This window comes from Prionailurus bengalensis, chromosome D1, assembly GCF_016509475.1.
Source record: "Prionailurus bengalensis isolate Pbe53 chromosome D1, Fcat_Pben_1.1_paternal_pri, whole genome shotgun sequence".
NCBI lineage: Eukaryota > Metazoa > Chordata > Mammalia > Carnivora > Felidae > Prionailurus > Prionailurus bengalensis.
The window spans coordinates 62,780,280-62,798,123 of NC_057346.1; the positions used below are offsets into that span (position 1 = coordinate 62,780,280).

The following is a 17,844-nucleotide window of genomic DNA, read 5'->3' on the forward strand; positions in this document are numbered from 1 at the left end:
CAATAAAAAATAAAAATCTGGCTACTGCTATCTACTCTAATAGGAAATTTGAAGCAGAGCTCAGATTATTAAAATGTGGGTGGTATGTGGATATATTTTCCAAATGTTGACACTGAACTATTATTTCTGTACAAATATCTTCACAACTCTCTCTCGGATGTGTTTGGTCCTGACTCCATAGATGACCGGATTAAGGGCCGGTGGGACAACCACATAAAGATTAGCCAGAAGAATGTGGATATAGCGGGGAATGTTTCTGCCAAAACGGTGTGTCATAAAAGAAAAAAAAGCTGGCGTGTAAAAGCACAGCATGACACAGACATGAGAACCACAGGTATTGAGAGCCTTTAGCCGGGCATCCTGAGAAGGAAGGCGGAAAACAGCTCGAAGGATAAGCACATAGGAGGAGGCAATCAGGATCACATCCACAATGATATTAGAAATCACCATGAGCCCATAGATAATGTTGACCTTGATGGGTGCGCAGGCTAACCGGGCAAGACCCATGTGCTCACAGTACGTATGAGGGATGATGTGATGCCCACAGAAGGGCAACCTCAGAATGAGAAACACGAATGGAGTCACAAGAATTAAATTTCTTCCAACAACAAGAGAAGCTAGGATGCTGATGGTTTTATTGGTGAGGATCATGGTGTACTGGAGAGGGTTGCAGATGGCAACAAAGCGGTCATAAGCCATGGCCACCAGGAGAACAGTCTCCATTCCTGTGAACATGTGGATAAAGAACATCTGGGCAAGGCAGCCCCCAAAGCTGATCTCCTGTTGGTTGAACCAGAAGATGCCCAGCATTTTGGGGATGGTGGACGTGGACAGACCCAGATCGATCATAGACAACATGGCCAGGAAGTAGAACATGGGCTGGTGGAGACTGTGTTCAGTCTTGATCACAAAGAGAATGGTGATGTTCCCCACAAGGGCAATCAGGTACACAATGCAGAATGGGAAAGCAATCCAGATATGTACAGTTTCCAGTCCTGGGATTCCTAGCAGGTGAAACAAGGGGGGATGGAAGTGGGTGTCATTGATGGAAGTCATTCTCCCAGCAAGTGTCATTGAATTCCTGTTGAGGCGTAGGTATCTCGCTCTCTTTATGATCTTTTCTTTATCAAGGTCATAGAAAATGAAGAGAACCTTAACTGGTGTGCTGGAGGTAATAGCAGGAGTGGTTGATTGCAAACTTTAGAGATTCTGTTCTTTCCAGAGGGTAATTGAGTAACTCTCAATACATGTTATTGTTCTGAGATTAATTGTGGGTGATATTATGTGTACCTTTAACTTTTGTAATAATGTGAGTTATTTGAAGGAACTTATAGTCTGTCACCTAGTAGTGTATGCTTATCTGCTTGATATTTTCTTCCATTTTTTTTTCAAATAGCTCCTTTTTTATTTTTGGGAAACTGCTATACCCGGGACTTCTCAAAGTGCGATCTGGTGTTGGAGAATCCAAAGTCCAAATGAGAAAGACTGAATTATACCATTGGCTGTCTTTTGATATAATATAAATGTAGGGATTTACCTAATGGATCTCATATGTCACATGACTTAAGGGTGGTCAATCAGATGGTCTTTCTTTAAATTTCCCTCAATCTATCTCTCCTATGAGACCATTGTTGTTTTTGATGATTTCTGATCTTATGGAATGCCTTAGTTTCCTATCCCACACCTCCAGACTCTGTTTATTCTGCCATTCCCTAATGTTCTTACAATAAATTACCTTTTGCTTATCAATTAAACTACGTTCATCTTTCTTACAACATATAATGAACATAGAAAATTACACCTTGTCCTTAAGTTGTTCCTGGCTTCAGGTATGAATAGATAAAACAAGTAACAAATTTCAGTGACACCAAAATTGAAGTGTTGTTAATGAATCTTTCCTGATCCCTGAAATGAATAAAGGAAATTGTTTTAACACTTTGTGCCACTAGTATATTGTACAATTATGCTGCATCTAATACAACATGACTTCTTTTATGTATTTATCTATTTGTTACCAAAAGAAACGCTGCTGCCTGGGGGCAAAAACTGGGGGATATTCATTTTAACATTCCCAACACTGCCACAGGAGTGTATGGTTCCAAGTTTTTCAGAATTTAGCTGTTGAATAGAATCAGGATTTGTGTAAGTGTGCACTTATGTGTGTGTATGTGTGAGAGATAGAAAGAGAAAAAGAGAGTTATTAAACTGATTCTTATTAGGTATGTGATTGCATGTAACTTTGCCAGCTAGTTATTGATGAGTAGTAATACCCAGGCAAGGGAATTGATAGTCACCTGCTCTGCTTGAGAAAGAGGAACGTCTCTTGTCCCCAAAGAAGCTAGAGAGAAAATTATTCATATATATGGAGAAAACAATGTTTGCCATGGGAGTATGCAAGGCTGAGAAATCAGAGGGCAATGGCTGGTGGGACTTAGGAGAGTCTGAGGAAGTAAGTAGGATGACACATCATGAGATTCACAGTCCAGAGTCAGCCCCATCTTCAGGGCTGCTGTTTTTCAATGATACTTTACTGGCTGAGGGGGGAGCTTTCCAGGGGAGAAGCAGAGGGAGCTCTTTTTGATAATATACCTCAAATTCAGTAGGACACCCACCCTCTCACAATTTTGGTCAGAAAGTTTCCTTATTTCTGCTGCAGTTGTGTGCCACAAATAGTGGCAGATAGTGTGGGCCAATAAGCTCAAGGATTATTCCTGGAAGGCAAGGTAGTAATTTCGTCTTTTTCTAGATGTGCACATGGACAAAAAGCCCAGAGTCCATTTTAAAAGCTTAATTGATAATAGTTAGAGATCTTTCCCTTTTAGTGCCCACCAACTCTCAATTTATTGAAGTTGTGTTTTTTTTTTTTACCCCACTGGCTCTTTTTCCTTTGACTGTTATAGTAGAATATTATAGATGATTTATACAGACTGAATTCATTCAAACATGCCTTGAAATCTTGCTATGCCATACTAATGGGAATCCTTGAACAAATTCCTTTACTTTCTACATCAGTTTTTTTTTCTGTAAAATTGAGTTAATAAATTCTATCCATGTGACTTGTTTTAAGCACAAATATGACCGATGCATGTAAAGGACTAGCTCTTGGGATATATTCAAGAAGTGGTACTTATTTAAACTATTAGTCCTTCCCCAAATGTTATTTTTCTTTTAATTCTGAATAGCTAAGAATGTCACCTAATAGCACAAATAACTTACTTGATTATAAAGAGTTTATTACTTACAAATAATTCATGGTGACTATAGGGTAAGATGAAGGAGGCAGGGAAAGAGGGATGACCCAGAATATTGCAAAGTGAATGAGAAGTGTAGAGCTTCACATTTAGATTTATTTCTGGAATTCTGTGGATTCACACATAAACTAATACAGTTCAGTTGGAAAGTAAACTGTGTTCTCTCTCATTCTACAGATTTCTCAAGCTGGGTAGGATCAACCAATTGATGAGAGTACCTTCTTTCAGGCACTGTCATGAATAGGCTATGACACAGAAAACTAGAGGGGGACATTGGGTATGACTAAACTAGCAGATGTACTGGGCTCCATTAAAAAGGCTTGGATATATTTCCATAAAGTAGTAGGTGCATGGTGGGGGAAGGGGAGCAATGTAGAATTGAGAACCTCTAAACCAGGATTATGCAGGAGAAAACAAATAAGATTATAGGGCAAACCAAATGTATAATACCTACATCATTTTATTTGGATATGACATCAGTCACACTTCTACATCTAGCCTCAAACATATGACAGTGGCCTGCAGTAGCCTTCTGCCTCAGATGAATCACAGCAAGCCTAGTTGCTGGGTCTGCTTCCCTGCCAACAATTTGCTAGTCAAAGCAATCTTCTTTAGAGACAATATATGTGGTTATGCTACTGAAAACTATTTGTGGCTTTCTAGCAGTGAGGAGTATACTATGTGAGGGGTGTGTGTGTGTGTGTGTGTGTGCACGCATGCGCGTATGTGTGGAAGAGAGAGAGAGGGATACAGAGAGGAGAGAGAATTTCTGCATATTGCCTGTTGGCATATCTCTGTGCTCACCTGCTGAATGTCTGTTCCAGTCCCATGTGCTCTGTTGTGTTCTTTTGTGAAGACAATGGATAATGGGGCTTTGGATAACTCCTGAGCAGAGAAGAGACTACTGTCACCTTCTATCCTCATTTACCTCTTCTCCTTCTCACTATCGTGTCTCATCTCCCTTGTCTATGTATCCTTACCTTTCTAATATTTCCTCTGTCAGCCCTCACTTGGAGCAGTACCACAGCATAAGCCTAGGTGCTTACATGGTGATTGGAGCCCCTTCAAGCCTCCAGGTCCCAAGTCCATCCTGTCACATGGAGAAAATCTTTATAATGAGTGAAAACATCCCTAAGTCTAAGCATGTCCCAGGATCCCTGAGCTTAGCCTTCAGAGTCCTCTGAGCACATAAACTTGGGCTGATGGGTCATTAAGCCCATCTAACTATTTGTTCCTCCCTACCATCTGCAGAAACAAATCATCAGATCAGATGTAACTTCTAGGTCAGGGGAGATTATGTCTCATGAGCTGTTAGGAAGCAAAATATCCTGAAGGGGTGGGGGGAGTCTTTCTGGGGGATGATGTCATGAAAATAATTAAGTTTAAGCCATTAAGTCTTCAGAGTGTGACTTCTTAGGAAACAGCTATTAGTGACTCTTCTGCTTTGTTTAATATAAATGTGTGATCCTGATGCAGTCTGGTGTTATGACCATGATTTCAAAAGATGAGACCCCTAAAATAGACACATTAGACCCTGTACCAACAGTCTATTTTTTGACAGTGTTCATCCCTATAGATAATAGTATCAACTTTCTTCCAACTCAGAAAGATTCTCCTTACAACCTATAACCAATTTTAAACAGATAAAGTCTTTGGAGAGGGGCTTTCATGTGTTTTAACTCTTTTGACAGAAGGTGAAGGAAACTCCACATTCTCCTGAGAAAACAGAATCTAGCTAGAGCTCAAAGTTTAGCTTTCTTTGTCTCCCTCCCTTGATGATGATGAGGTAGACCTTCTAGTACCAGGGCATGCCTTAGGTCAGGATTTTCCTGAGTACAGACAGGAAAAGACTGAAGGACAGTTGAATACATTAGAAAATCTTTTTTTTTTTTTTTTGTTTCTAAGTTCAGATAATTTTGAGTGGTTAAGAGAGAGAAGATAATATCTGCGTTCCAAAAGAGATTCTGGTTAGATCTGATATGTTCTCCTTTTTATTGCTTCTCTTTTTGATGAATGAAAAGCTTACATACCTTGCCTCTCTCTGGTCACTCCCTCATGGTATCCATTTTCCCCATTGTTTCCACATTTACCTTTACAAATCAAGCCTGACTCTAATCTCTACTTAAGATTTCTTTTTATTCCCTCTGCTTCTCCATTATATACATTGGGCTTTATATGATAAAGTATATACACCACTGTTGGCAAAGTACTTCAGCAAATGCCCAACCAAACTGTAAACTTTAATTCTACTTCATGACTCTCCAAATCATTACTCTGTCTTAGGTGATGAAGAGTCCTACTTAGAAAATAACTACTGCTCATTTTCACTTTCCTTCAACTTTCCACCAATTCTCATGTTCTCCATGATGGTCTTCTGTATAAACCATTTAAAAAGGAACCAGATACATGGACTCCTAAATAACTATGATTATTATACAAAGTAAATTGGATGACAAGATGAAAAACACAATCTCCAAGTCTCTTATTTTTATATCAATGTGTACTGCTATTATAACATACACATTTTTCCCCTGGGGTTTTGTGTTTCCTACCTTTACCATTTTTTCCCCTGAGTTTTATTGTAATAGCATACACATAACATAAAATTTACTATCTCAGGCATTTAAAAAAATTTTTTAATGTTTATTTATTTCTGAGACAGAGAGAGACAGAGCATGAGTGGGGGAGGGGCAGCGAGAAAGGGAGACACAGAACCCGAAGCAGGCTCCAGGCTCTGAGCTGTCAGCACGGAGCCCGACACAGGGCTTGAATTCACAGACTGCGAGATCATGACCTGAGCCGAAGATGGACGTTCAACCGACTGAGCCACCCAGGCGCCTCTATCTCAACCATTTTTAAGTGTACAGTTCAGTAGTGTTAAATACATTTGTATTATTGTTATAACCATCACCACCATTTATCTCCAGAACTTTTCATTTTGCAAAAACTGAAAACTCTCTATCCACTCAACAATAACTCCCCATAGACTCTTCACCCCTTCCTCTGGCAACTACCATTCTATTTCTAATTTTTTTTTTTAATCTTCCCTTTTCCCCCATGCCCCAGCCTCTTGTAACCACCATTCTACTCTCTGTCACTGTTGGTTTGGCTTTCTTTCTTTCTTTTTCTTTCTTTCTTTCTTTCTTTCTTTCTTTCTTTCTTTCTTTTCTTTCTTTTTCTTTTTCTTTTTCTTTCTTTCTTTCTTTCTTTCTTTCTTTCTTTCTTTCTCTTCCTTTCTTTCCCTTTTTTCTTCCTTCCTTTCTTCTTTCCTCCCTCCCTCCCTCCCTCCCTCCCTCCCCCCTCCCTCCTTTCTTTCATTCCTCCTTTCTTTCTTTTCCATATAAAACTGAGATAATGCAATATTTGTCTTCATGTGACTGGCTTATTTCATTTTAGAGTCATGTCCTCAGTTTCATCCATGTTCCTTCAATGGCAGGATGTTTTTCTTTTTAAAGGTTAAATAATATTCCGATGTATATATTGACTGCATTTTATCTTTGTTGAATTTTTTCAGTTTAGTATTTATATTTTAAGCTGTATAATTTCTGTTTGGTTCGTTTTTATAGTACCTACTCCTTTGTTAGACTTCTCGTTTTGTTCATGTATTGTTTTCCTGATTGCATTTAGTTGTCTATCTTCTCCTGTAGTGCACTGAGCTTCTTTAAGATGATTATTTTTAATTATTTATTAAGTGGTTTATAGATCTTCATTTCTTTAGGACCAGCTATTGGAGTTCATTAGTTACGTTTTTTGGTGTCATGTTTATCTGATTCTTTGTGATCTATGTAACTTAAGTTGGTATGTGTGTTTGAAAGAACAGATACCCCTTCCAATTTTTAGACTGATTTTGGCAGGTAAAGTCCTTCTGCTGGGTCACTGGACTGATGGGACTACCTCTGAGATCATGGTTGAGTAGCGCTGGAACCAGGTCTGTGGCTATCATCTGGCCTACAGTCAGCTTCATGGTTGGCAGATCTGTTAGCAGGGTTGCAGATGGGTGTAGCCCCCACTGGTTCCCATTGGGCCACTAGGCTTGTCTCTATTCAGGCAAAATTGCCCCTTGTCTGTGGTAGAGTGGGGCTGGAATCAAGCCATGGCTACTGCTTCAGGGATCACAATCAGGTCTGAGGTTGGCATACCTCTGTAACAACAGAGGGCAGAGATGGGCATGGATTCTACTGAGTCCCTTGGCAAAAGTGGCTAGTATCAGGATTACATACAGGTGGGACTGGAGCCAAGTTCACAGAAGACATGGCTGCCTCCAGTATGCAGCCAGGACTATGGTCAGGAGGCCTGCCATTAGTGTATGGGCTTGCCTTCTCAAAGCTACCCTTTTTCAGTCATGGGCTCTACCTGGGTCTTACAACCTTCTTCTTGGATCCCAAAGCTCCCACAAAGGCATTTTGGTTCATGAATGACTGTCAAATATTTGTTTCTATAAGGAGACATGAGCTGAAAACCTATTATTCCACCATCTTGCTTGTGTCACTCCTCTTCAATTGATTTTTATTAGTTTCTGGTTCATGGCTGAAATTTTTCATCTTGCCATCCAATTTACTTTGTATAATAATCATAGTTATTTGGTAATCTAAGTATCTGGTTCCCTTTTGAATATTTTTCTCCTTTTTTGTTTGCTTTTTGGTTCTGTTAATTTTTGTGTTTGTTATATGGTTTTTTATTATTAAATGCTGAGTTTATGAAGGACAACTTGTCAGAATACTTTTATGTCATCCGTATTGTTATCATCACCAAAAAAGGTTTCACTTCAGTTCTGATAAGCAGTTAGGGTAAAAGCACATCATGCCATTCTAATTAGAACTGAGCTAATGCTGACAGGCTACATACTTTGTGATGACTGCTGTATTTCTGATTTACTCTCACTCTCTGGGCACTCCTTTGGTGATCTATTTCCCCTAATCCTTGTCAAGCTCTGAACTCCAAGGCTTAATCCTACCCAATGCTGTGATACTGTTAAAGCTCTCCTGATATTACCAGACTTTCTGAGAGCTCTTCTAAATCAGAAAATGCATAGTACATGTTGAGGAAAAACACCACCAAAGGCAGGATTCATTTTTGTTTACTTTCTGTTATTTTCTGGCATCTTGTCCCATTTATCTTTGCTACTTTGTTATTGATCTAATGCTTTAAAACATGTTTTAAATATTCTGTCAATTTTTCAAAATGTCTTCATTTTTCTCTTGGACATGAATAATGGACTGAATGAACACTGAATTCTAATACAAAATAATTTTCCTCAAGTCATGTAGACTTTTTTTTAACATCCACTTTTGCATTTGAGAATTTTGATACCAATCAGATTATGTTTTTTCTGGAGGATAGAAGTAGCAATCAGTTCACTGTACATCTCTGTGTATAAAATATGAGGAAAGATTATTGGCCCATTTATTCCATGAATATAGGCATCTGTTTAGTATCCTGGTGATTGCTTCATGGTCTGCTCTACTTACTGTATTGTTTGGCTCTGAATTTGGAAACAATTTGTGCTATTTGGAAAAAAAAAGTGACCTTCATTATCCTGGAAGCACTATATTTCATTTGTTTTATTATGTTGTTGTTTATATTATCCAATATTTCCATTCACTTTCCTTCTCTTTCCTTGAAGTTTTAAAAAAATATCCAGTCTGTTTATGACCTATATTGTAATCACCAAAAATGCTATATTTTTATTATTTCTAGGTTATTATTTATTCAATGTGCTTTTGAAGGAGATCAGAAGTAAATACTTGGACTCAAAAAATATATCTTGACATAGAAATTTAGGAAGACTTTTACAACACATGTCCAGAATAAGGTGTTTAAATCAAGGGAGTATTTGTTACCTCATTAGTTCAAGGGATAAAGAATATTAAGCTAGGGGAGCCTGGGTGGTTCAGCCCATTAAGTGTCCAACTTCAGCTCAGGTCATGATCTCACAGTTCATGAGTTTGAGCCCTGCTTCGGGCTCTGCACTGATGGTACAGAGTCTGCTTGGGATTCTCTCTCTCTCCCTCTCTCTCTGTTCCTCCCCTGCTCTCTCTCTCAAAATAAATTTTAAAATTTTAAAAATAATAGAAAGTAAATAATATATGTGAAATTAAATGGGTGATTATAAAAACTTGTGTACATGTTAGCTCTACTGTTTCTTGTCTACCGTTACCTCAATATTAACTCTTCTCATTGAGATTGAATGATCATCATTAATAATATACTTTAAAAACATTTGTTTTGTATAATAAATGAATACAAATGACTAGGAAAATCATAGAATTAGATGAAGTGATCAGTATTGTAACATCCAAAGTTAAATTTGACTTTATTTAAGCTGAAAAATATTTTACTTAGGTCAGTTATGTCTTTAAAATTCAATTTCCTTTTTTGTTAACATTTATTTATTTTTTTTTGAGAGAGACTGAGAGAGAACACAAGCAGGAGAGGGGCAGAGAGAGACAGGGAGACACAGAATCTGAAGCAGGCTCCAGGCCCTGAACCGTCAGCACAGAGCCCGATGCGGGGCTTGAATCCACGAACTGGAGATCATGACCTGAGATAAAGTTGGATGTTCAATGGACTAAGCCACACAGGTGTCGCATAAAATTTCCTTTAAATTATCATTCTTTCTTTTCTGTTGTTGTTTTTGAAAACCATAGTGCGTTGTTTGTACTGAGTTCATCCACTTCAGAAAATCCTGTTACATTTTTTTCACATTCTAAATTTTCTAAGGTTCTTTACAGTCCAATTTCTTTTCCCATCCCCTTTCTTATATTTGCATTTTTCATGTTCATGAATAATTTTCTTTTTTCTTCTTACATATTTGAATGTCTACCCAAAGCCACCCAGTTAAAAACAGATAAATAAATAAGTAGTCATCCATGATGTCTCTTGCCACTTTGTGGCTAAATCATACCTTATGGCTCTTTCTTATTTCAGAGCAGATACCCTCTCTTTATTTGCATTACCTCTATCCAAATTCCAGTTCTTCTCGAATCATAGATACCTGAAGATTAACTTTGTGCTTCACTAATTTTCTACCTCCGATCCTTTCTATTTTTTGTGTGTTTATTTCTTTTTGATAGAGAGAGAGAGAGAGAGAGAGAGAGCAGCGGAGAGGCAGAGAGGGGGACAGAGGATCTGAAGCAGGCTCTGTGCTACCAATGGATTCAAACTCACCAACCATGAGATCATGACCTGAGCCGAAGTTGGGCGCTTAACTGACTGAGCCACCAGGATACCCCTATCTCCTATCCTTTCTAAATGCTAGTGTGAGATAATACTTTCTAAAAATCCACACACTCATTTTACTCACCATTTCATATACTTTAGTACTACTCAATTTTCTATTCAATAAACTTCAGGCCACTGAATGCATCTTTTAATCTTTCTAAATTATGATTTCAATTGTTAAGTAACATTATTTCTTTTTATTGTCTGTGTTTTTTTTAACTAATTTCTTTGTTGAAAATATTCCCTCTTGCAATTTTCATTTGTTCCACAGCATTTTTTTTTTAACTCCAGGATGGGCTAGCCAGATGACATAGTATTAAATTTGTCAGTTCAAGAATGAGGGTGTATTGGGGCACCTGGGTGGCTCAGTCAGTTAAGTGCCTCACTTCTGCTCAGGTCATGATCTCACAGTTCATGAGTTTGAGCCCTGCATCAGGTCTGTGCTGACAGCTCAGAGTCTGGAACTTGCTTCACATTCTGTGTCTCCCTTTCCCTCTGCCTCTCCCCCGCTTGCACTCTGTTTCTCTCTGAAAAAATAAACATTAAAAAACAATCTTAAAAAAAAAGAATGAGGGTGTATTATATTGAAGGTTAGGCTTATAAGGAACTTTATAGAATCAGGAATTTGAGAGAACAGAAAAGGAAAAAATAAAACACCAAAAAATCTAGTCTAATTCCCATATTTTGCTTGCATATGCTTTAGTAAAAACTGTACTATTTATTTTTAAGCAGTACTTTATTAATTATAGAAACTTGTTGCAGTTTACTTAATACCTGTAATTGGTTATGTGATCTCTAATTGAACACTTCTGTCAAAGAAATCTTATTATTGCCTGAAAGAGATCTAGAACACCAAACAGTTTTAACACAAAGTTATTTCAGTGAATCAAAGTTTTCCTCCTTTAAATTTATTCTTGTATGTAATATTCTATGCCAGAGGTCAACAGAGAGTATCATTGCAAGTACACATTCAGACACATAGAAGTATACATACCTCCAACAATTACAGGCAGTCTTTTTTTCTGATATATATCTCACATATATCTATATCTATGTCTATATCTATATCTATATCATCCCTATCTCTATCTACCTCTATCTCTATCTCTATCTCTATATCTATATCATCTTATATCTATATATATCATCTATAGTTATAGCTATAGTTATAACTATAGATATCTATATAGAGAGAAAATTAATTTTGGTGAAAGAAATTTATTAATTTTATCATAAATTTTAGTCCTTTCAGACCCTATAATTTCATGACTTGAATGAATTACCTCTCATCAATCTTGTTTTAACAAAGAGACTCTCTACCCATTCCTGGATCTACTTGGTCCTGATGCCATAAATGACTGGGTTGAGGGCAGGGGGTATGACTACATAGAGGTTAGCCAGGAGGATATGGATATACTCGGGGATGTCATGACCAAAGCGGTGAGTGAGGAAAGAGAAGAGAGCTGGACCAAAGAAGACCAAGATAACACAAATATGGGAGCTACAGGTATTCAGAGCTTTCAGGCGGGCATCTTGGGAAGGGAGGTGGAAGACAGCATATAAGATCCTAATATACGAGACAATGATAAGAAGCACATCCAGAAACAAGATAGAAATATTTCCAAGACCATAGTAGACATTGGCATTAATGCTGGCACAAGCTAGACGTGCCACTCCCATGTGCTCACAATAGGTATGAGGGATGATTCTGTGTCCACAGTAAGGCAGCCTCAGGAGGAGAAAAATGATGGGAACAATCATGCATAAGCTTCTTAGTACCACTATCATAGAAATTACACCAATCACTCTGTTGGTAAGAATCATGCTGTACCTGAGGGGGTTGCAAATAGCCACATAATGATCAAAACCCATGGCAAGAAGTACAATGCTCTCCATGACTGTAAAAAAGTGGATAAAAAACACTTGAGCAACACAGCACCCAAAGCACAGCTCCTGAAGGCTGAACCAGAAGATCCCCAGCATCTTGGAGATGGTAGTAGTAGAGAGACTTAGGCCAATCACTGACAGCATGGCCAGAAAGTAGAACATAGGTTGGTGAAGGCTATGATCAACCCAGATAACAAACAGAATGATAACATTTCCAACAAGAGCAATCAGATACACAGCACAGAAGAGAAATACAAGCCAGATTTGTGCAACTTCCAACCCTGGAATCCCCAGCAATAGGAATGAAGAAGGATGGGATTCAGTGACATTGGGAGAAGACATTCTCCAGCAGGCTGATGATGGTGTGATTTTTAAAAGTTGTTGGTGGTTCCCACTGGACAATTCATCCACAGTTAACTGAGATCTACAAAAATTAAAAATAAAAACATTCCTTAACAAAGGATTCATAATGGGAACAAATTTTTCTAAAGGCCTTTGATTCTTTACCCCTTTTCAGCTCTCCATAAATAATCCCAGTATCACTCCTGACCTGCAGCATAAGTGGTAAAGAATGTAGAAGCTAACATTGTGTCTTTCCTAAAATGATGGGTTCAGAGGAATTAAATGCATTAATTTTCCTCTTCCTGAAGAAATAAATACTATTAGGAGATAATAAAATTGATCATAATAATAGCCGGCACAATAATCATGGTTATCATTAATTGAGTACCTACAATTTTTCAGACACTGTTGTTGTCATTATTTGCATACACTATCTCATTTAGTTCTCCCCCCACAATTCTGTGACACAAGTTCTCGTTTATGGAAGAGAGAGGTTTTGATAAGCTCATTAACTTCCTGTTGCTAATAAGCAGCAGAATCAAGATGTGAAATTAAGAGAAACTAAGCTTTGTGACACTGATATGGACCTGTGTTTGCAAACTTGTTAGTGAAAGTAGTGAAAGGAGAGAGAAAGATAAGGGGTGGAGAAATAAAGGACCTAGAATAACCAAACTACCTCAAAGAAGAATAAATGTGAAAGATTTTCATTACCAAATGTTGAGATTTTCTATAAAACTATGATGATTATGGCAGTGTTGCTATTTAAAAAAAAAAAAAGAAAGAAAAAGAGACAATGGAACAGAACTGAGAATCTAGAAGGAGATCTACATAATTCTTAGGGTATGCCCAAGTAGCAATTTTAAGATATGTTGGCAAGGGGCAATGATAATCTGTGAAGTTTCTTCCCCATATAAAGATCTTTCTGAAGAACCTGTTGACTTCTGTAACTGGTGAGAGGGAAATGTGACATCAGATCCGATCTGTTTCCTGGAGCTGGCCAAACCACAAATTTGAGGGCACAGTTCTTGATACTGTTCTCACTTCTGACATCAACTGCAAGTTCAGGAAGTTTCCCATACTACCTCCAGGTTCACTAATCTACTAGAACGACTCACAGAACTCACTGAAAGCTATTATACTCATAGTTACAGTTTACTATAGGGAAAGATTAAAATCATAAATCAGACAAAGGAAGAGATGCTGATGGTAGAATGTGAGGTTTGTAAATGTGAAGCATCCATTGTCCTCCCTCATGGAGTCAGAATGAGTTACCCTCCTGGAATTAATGTGTGACAATATGCATAGTTATATTGCCAACCACGGAGGCTCACCTGAGCTTTGGTGTCCAAATTTATGTATATATGATTGATTGATTGCACACATGGTTGAAATCAGTCTCCAGATTGGTTGGTGCCACATGACCCAAAATTCTCACCCTAAGTTATATTGTTGGTATTTATAGTGTGGTCAGCCCTTACACTGAGATAGAGTTTGACCACCCCTCATCCTAAACTACTATCAGATATGACAGATAACTTCCTAGAAGCCAAAAACAAAGGCCAGACCTCTTTTTGGGTAAGGCAAAATTCCTCACTATACATCTATTCATTTAGTTCCAAAGACATTTTTTGTTATTGTAACAAGCTATGCTTTTCACCTCTTGGCTTATCTTGGCTCATGGCATCAATCATGAATTTGGGTCTCTCAATAATCAAGTTTGAATTCAGTTTAATCCTTTCGAAATATAAAGCATGGAGAGAGACCAACAACTGATTACCATATTGTGTCCTTTTTTATATCAAGGGTATTGAATGTGTAGAATCAGTTCAATTATAAAGGAGTTCAAACTCATTACTCTCTCCTTTTTTGCCTACTATGGCTTTTTTTTTTAAACTTTGTGTCTCACTCACTATCAAAGCAGTATGGGAAAAGAAGCATAAGTAGACACCATGTAATATCACTTGCATTGTGGCATGGGATAGAGTACTGATTCTATTCTTGCTGGCCTTCTGACCTTATGTAAGTCACACATATTCTGTATTTCAGTTTCATCCAGAAATAAACATAGTACTATCTATCTCAGATTATTATTGGGTTGAGTAGATGAGGTTATATATGCCTGAAATATTACAGGTGTAGATATTTCCTCTCCAATATTAGTCTTCCTCCTACCTTTCCCAGACCAGTGATCTGTACCATTCCCAGTCCCAATACTCTAGGTCTTAACTCAATTTCTGTGAAGCCAAATTCCAATCTTAAGCACACATTGCAGATGCATTGATCACACTTACCACGTTCCCTATGTTCCATCGTAGGAAGTCATTTGGCAACTGTGAATTTAATTACTGAAATTATGTACTTATACACCCTCAATATGCCCTAAGAGATGTTTATAAATTGTCCTTGTGTGTGTGTGTTGAGGGGATTTATAATGAAGTCTCCAGGTGCCAGAGAGTCTCAGACATTGGAATTAAAATGAATAGGAATTCCCTTTTGTCATTAAACTTGCTGAAGAGAAGCTCTAGGGAAATCCCCATGAACCTTGCTGTCTGCTATTTGGTCGATTGTCAGTTCTTGTTATTTCACATAAAATATACAACAGGTAGTATTTTACTTTATTTTTCTCCTTCCTTTTTCCTTATTCTCTGTTTCCAGTCTTTGAAATGCTTGGACTAAGTCTTTGGGCTTTTTGGGGTATCTATATTACCAGCAATTTTTTAAATTATAAAATATACATGAAAGTGCCATTTTAACCATTTTAAACTTTACAATTCAGTGGCACTTAGTACAGTCACAATATTGTACAACTGTTAACACTATCTAGTTCTATACAATTTCATCAATTCAAAAGGAAATCCTATGCCCATTAATCAATCACTTCCCATTCTTCCAGCTCTAGGCAGTAGATTATTAGATCTGATCTCAAATTTTTCTCAACAGTTACAAAAGTCAAAAGCTATTGAAAAAGAAACTTCATATGGGAAAGAAACTTCACTGATTAACATTCACTTTTGCCAATTTATCTTAAATTTCTACGTGGGGAAAGAAACTTTAAAAGGTGGTCTATATATGCATTGGAATATTATATATTCTTTAAAAAGACGGATATCCTGTCATTGCAACAATATGGATGAATCTGTGGACATCATACCAAAGTGAAATAAGCCAGTCACATAAAGACAAATATTACACGATCTCAGTTATTATGGAATCTTGAAAAAAAAAAAGCCAAACTCACAGTAACATAAAGTAGAAGGGTGGTTACTAGGGCCTGGGGCATCAGTAAAAAGGGGAGATTAAAAAGAAATCAGAATGGAGCCTGGGTGGCTCAGTGGGTTAAGTGTCTGACTTCAACTCAGGTCATGATCTCATGGTTTCTGAGTTTGAGTCCCTCATTGGGCTCTCTGCTGTCAGCGCAGAGCCCACTTGGGATCCTCTGTCTTCCTCTCTCTGCCTCTCCCTGGCTCACATTCTTTCTCTGGCTCTCTCTCTTTCTCAAAATATGTAAATAAACATTTTTTAAAAAGGGGGTGCTTGGGTGGCTCAGTCGGTTTAGTGTCTGACTCTTGCTTTCAGCTCAGGTCATGATCTCATGGTTTGTGAGTTCAAGCCCTGTGTCAAGCTCTGTGCTGACAGTGCAGAGCTTGCATGGGATTCTCTCTACCACTCTGTCTCTGCCCGCCCCCCCCACCCCCGGTCACTCACACTATCTCTCTCTGTCAAAATAAATAAATATTAAAAAATAAAAGTTATTTAAAAAAAAGAGAGTTACCCAATTACCCTTTGCAAAGAGCAGAATCTCTAATGTTTGTAACCAACTACTCATACTAAGACCTGTAGCACACCACCCATAGCACTCTAACACACACAGAGTTCTTACATCTTTCCAGAACCTTGATAAAGAAAAGGTCATAACGAGAGTGAGATACCTACACCTCAACAGGAATTCAATGACACTTGCTGGGAGAATGACTTCCATCAATGATACCCACTTCCATCCCCCCTTGTTTCACCTGCTAGGAATCCCAGGACTGGAAACTGTACATATCTGGATTGCTTTCCCATTCTGCATTGTGTACCTGATTGCCCTTGTGGGGAACATCACCATTCTCTTTGTGATCAAGACTGAACACAGTCTCCACCAGCCCATGTTCTACTTCCTGGCCATGTTGTCTATGATCGATCTGGGTCTGTCCACGTCCACCATCCCCAAAATGCTGGGCATCTTCTGGTTCAACCAACAGGAGATCAGCTTTGGGGGCTGCCTTGCCCAGATGTTCTTTATCCACATGTTCACAGGAATGGAGACTGTTCTCCTGGTGGCCATGGCTTATGACCGCTTTGTTGCCATCTGCAACCCTCTCCAGTACACCATGATCCTCACCAATAAAACCATCAGCATCCTAGCTTCTCTTGTTGTTGGAAGAAATTTAATTCTTGTGACTCCATTCGTGTTTCTCATTCTGAGGTTGCCCTTCTGTGGGCATCACATCATCCCTCATACGTACTGTGAGCACATGGGTCTTGCCCGGTTAGCCTGCGCACCCATCAAGGTCAACATTATCTATGGGCTCATGGTGATTTCTAATATCATTGTGGATGTGATCCTGATTGCCTCCTCCTATGTGCTTATCCTTCGAGCTGTTTTCCGCCTTCCTTCTCAGGATGCCCGGCTAAAGGCTCTCAATACCTGTGGTTCTCATGTCTGTGTCATGCTGTGCTTTTACACGCCAGCTTTTTTTTCTTTTATGACACACCGTTTTGGCAGAAACATTCCCCGCTATATCCACATTCTTCTGGCTAATCTTTATGTGGTTGTCCCACCGGCCCTTAATCCGGTCATCTATGGAGTCAGGACCAAACACATCCGAGAGAGAGTTGTGAAGATATTTGTACAGAAATAATAGTTCAGTGTCAACATTTGGAAAATATATCCACATACCACCCACATTTTAATAATCTGAGCTCTGCTTCAAATTTCCTATTAGAGTAGATAGCAGTAGCCAGATTTTTATTTTTTATTGGAATTCGTTTAAAGTTGACAGGTAACTTTGCTCTCTGCTCTACCCACCCATCCCATGTAACTGGACAAAGGGAAAGCACTGATGGGAAAAGAAGATGTCCTGGAGGCAGCAGTGGTTTG

At 38.4% G+C, this 17,844-nt stretch overlaps 3 protein-coding genes across 3 annotated transcripts; 1 reads left to right on the plus strand and 2 right to left on the minus strand.

Annotated features, from left to right (window-relative positions):
* On the minus strand, positions 1-1,074 carry LOC122482622 (olfactory receptor 52E4). Its single transcript, XM_043578936.1, has one exon. It carries the CDS (start codon positions 1,072-1,074, stop codon positions 121-123), a length of 954 nt encoding a protein of 317 aa, XP_043434871.1. The 3' UTR covers positions 1-120.
* Positions 1,075-11,773: 10,699 nt separating this feature from the next.
* Positions 11,774-12,768, minus strand: LOC122482623 (olfactory receptor 52E8-like). The gene has a single exon (XM_043578937.1). The coding sequence runs from the start codon at positions 12,699-12,701 to the stop codon at positions 11,805-11,807; it is 897 nt and encodes a 298-aa protein (XP_043434872.1). The 5' UTR covers positions 12,702-12,768; the 3' UTR covers positions 11,774-11,804.
* Positions 12,769-16,651: 3,883 nt separating this feature from the next.
* LOC122482624 (olfactory receptor 52E4) lies at positions 16,652-17,780 on the plus strand. The gene has a single exon (XM_043578938.1). It carries the CDS (start codon positions 16,652-16,654, stop codon positions 17,603-17,605), a length of 954 nt encoding a protein of 317 aa, XP_043434873.1. The 3' UTR covers positions 17,606-17,780.
* The last annotated feature ends 64 nt before the right edge of the window (positions 17,781-17,844 follow it).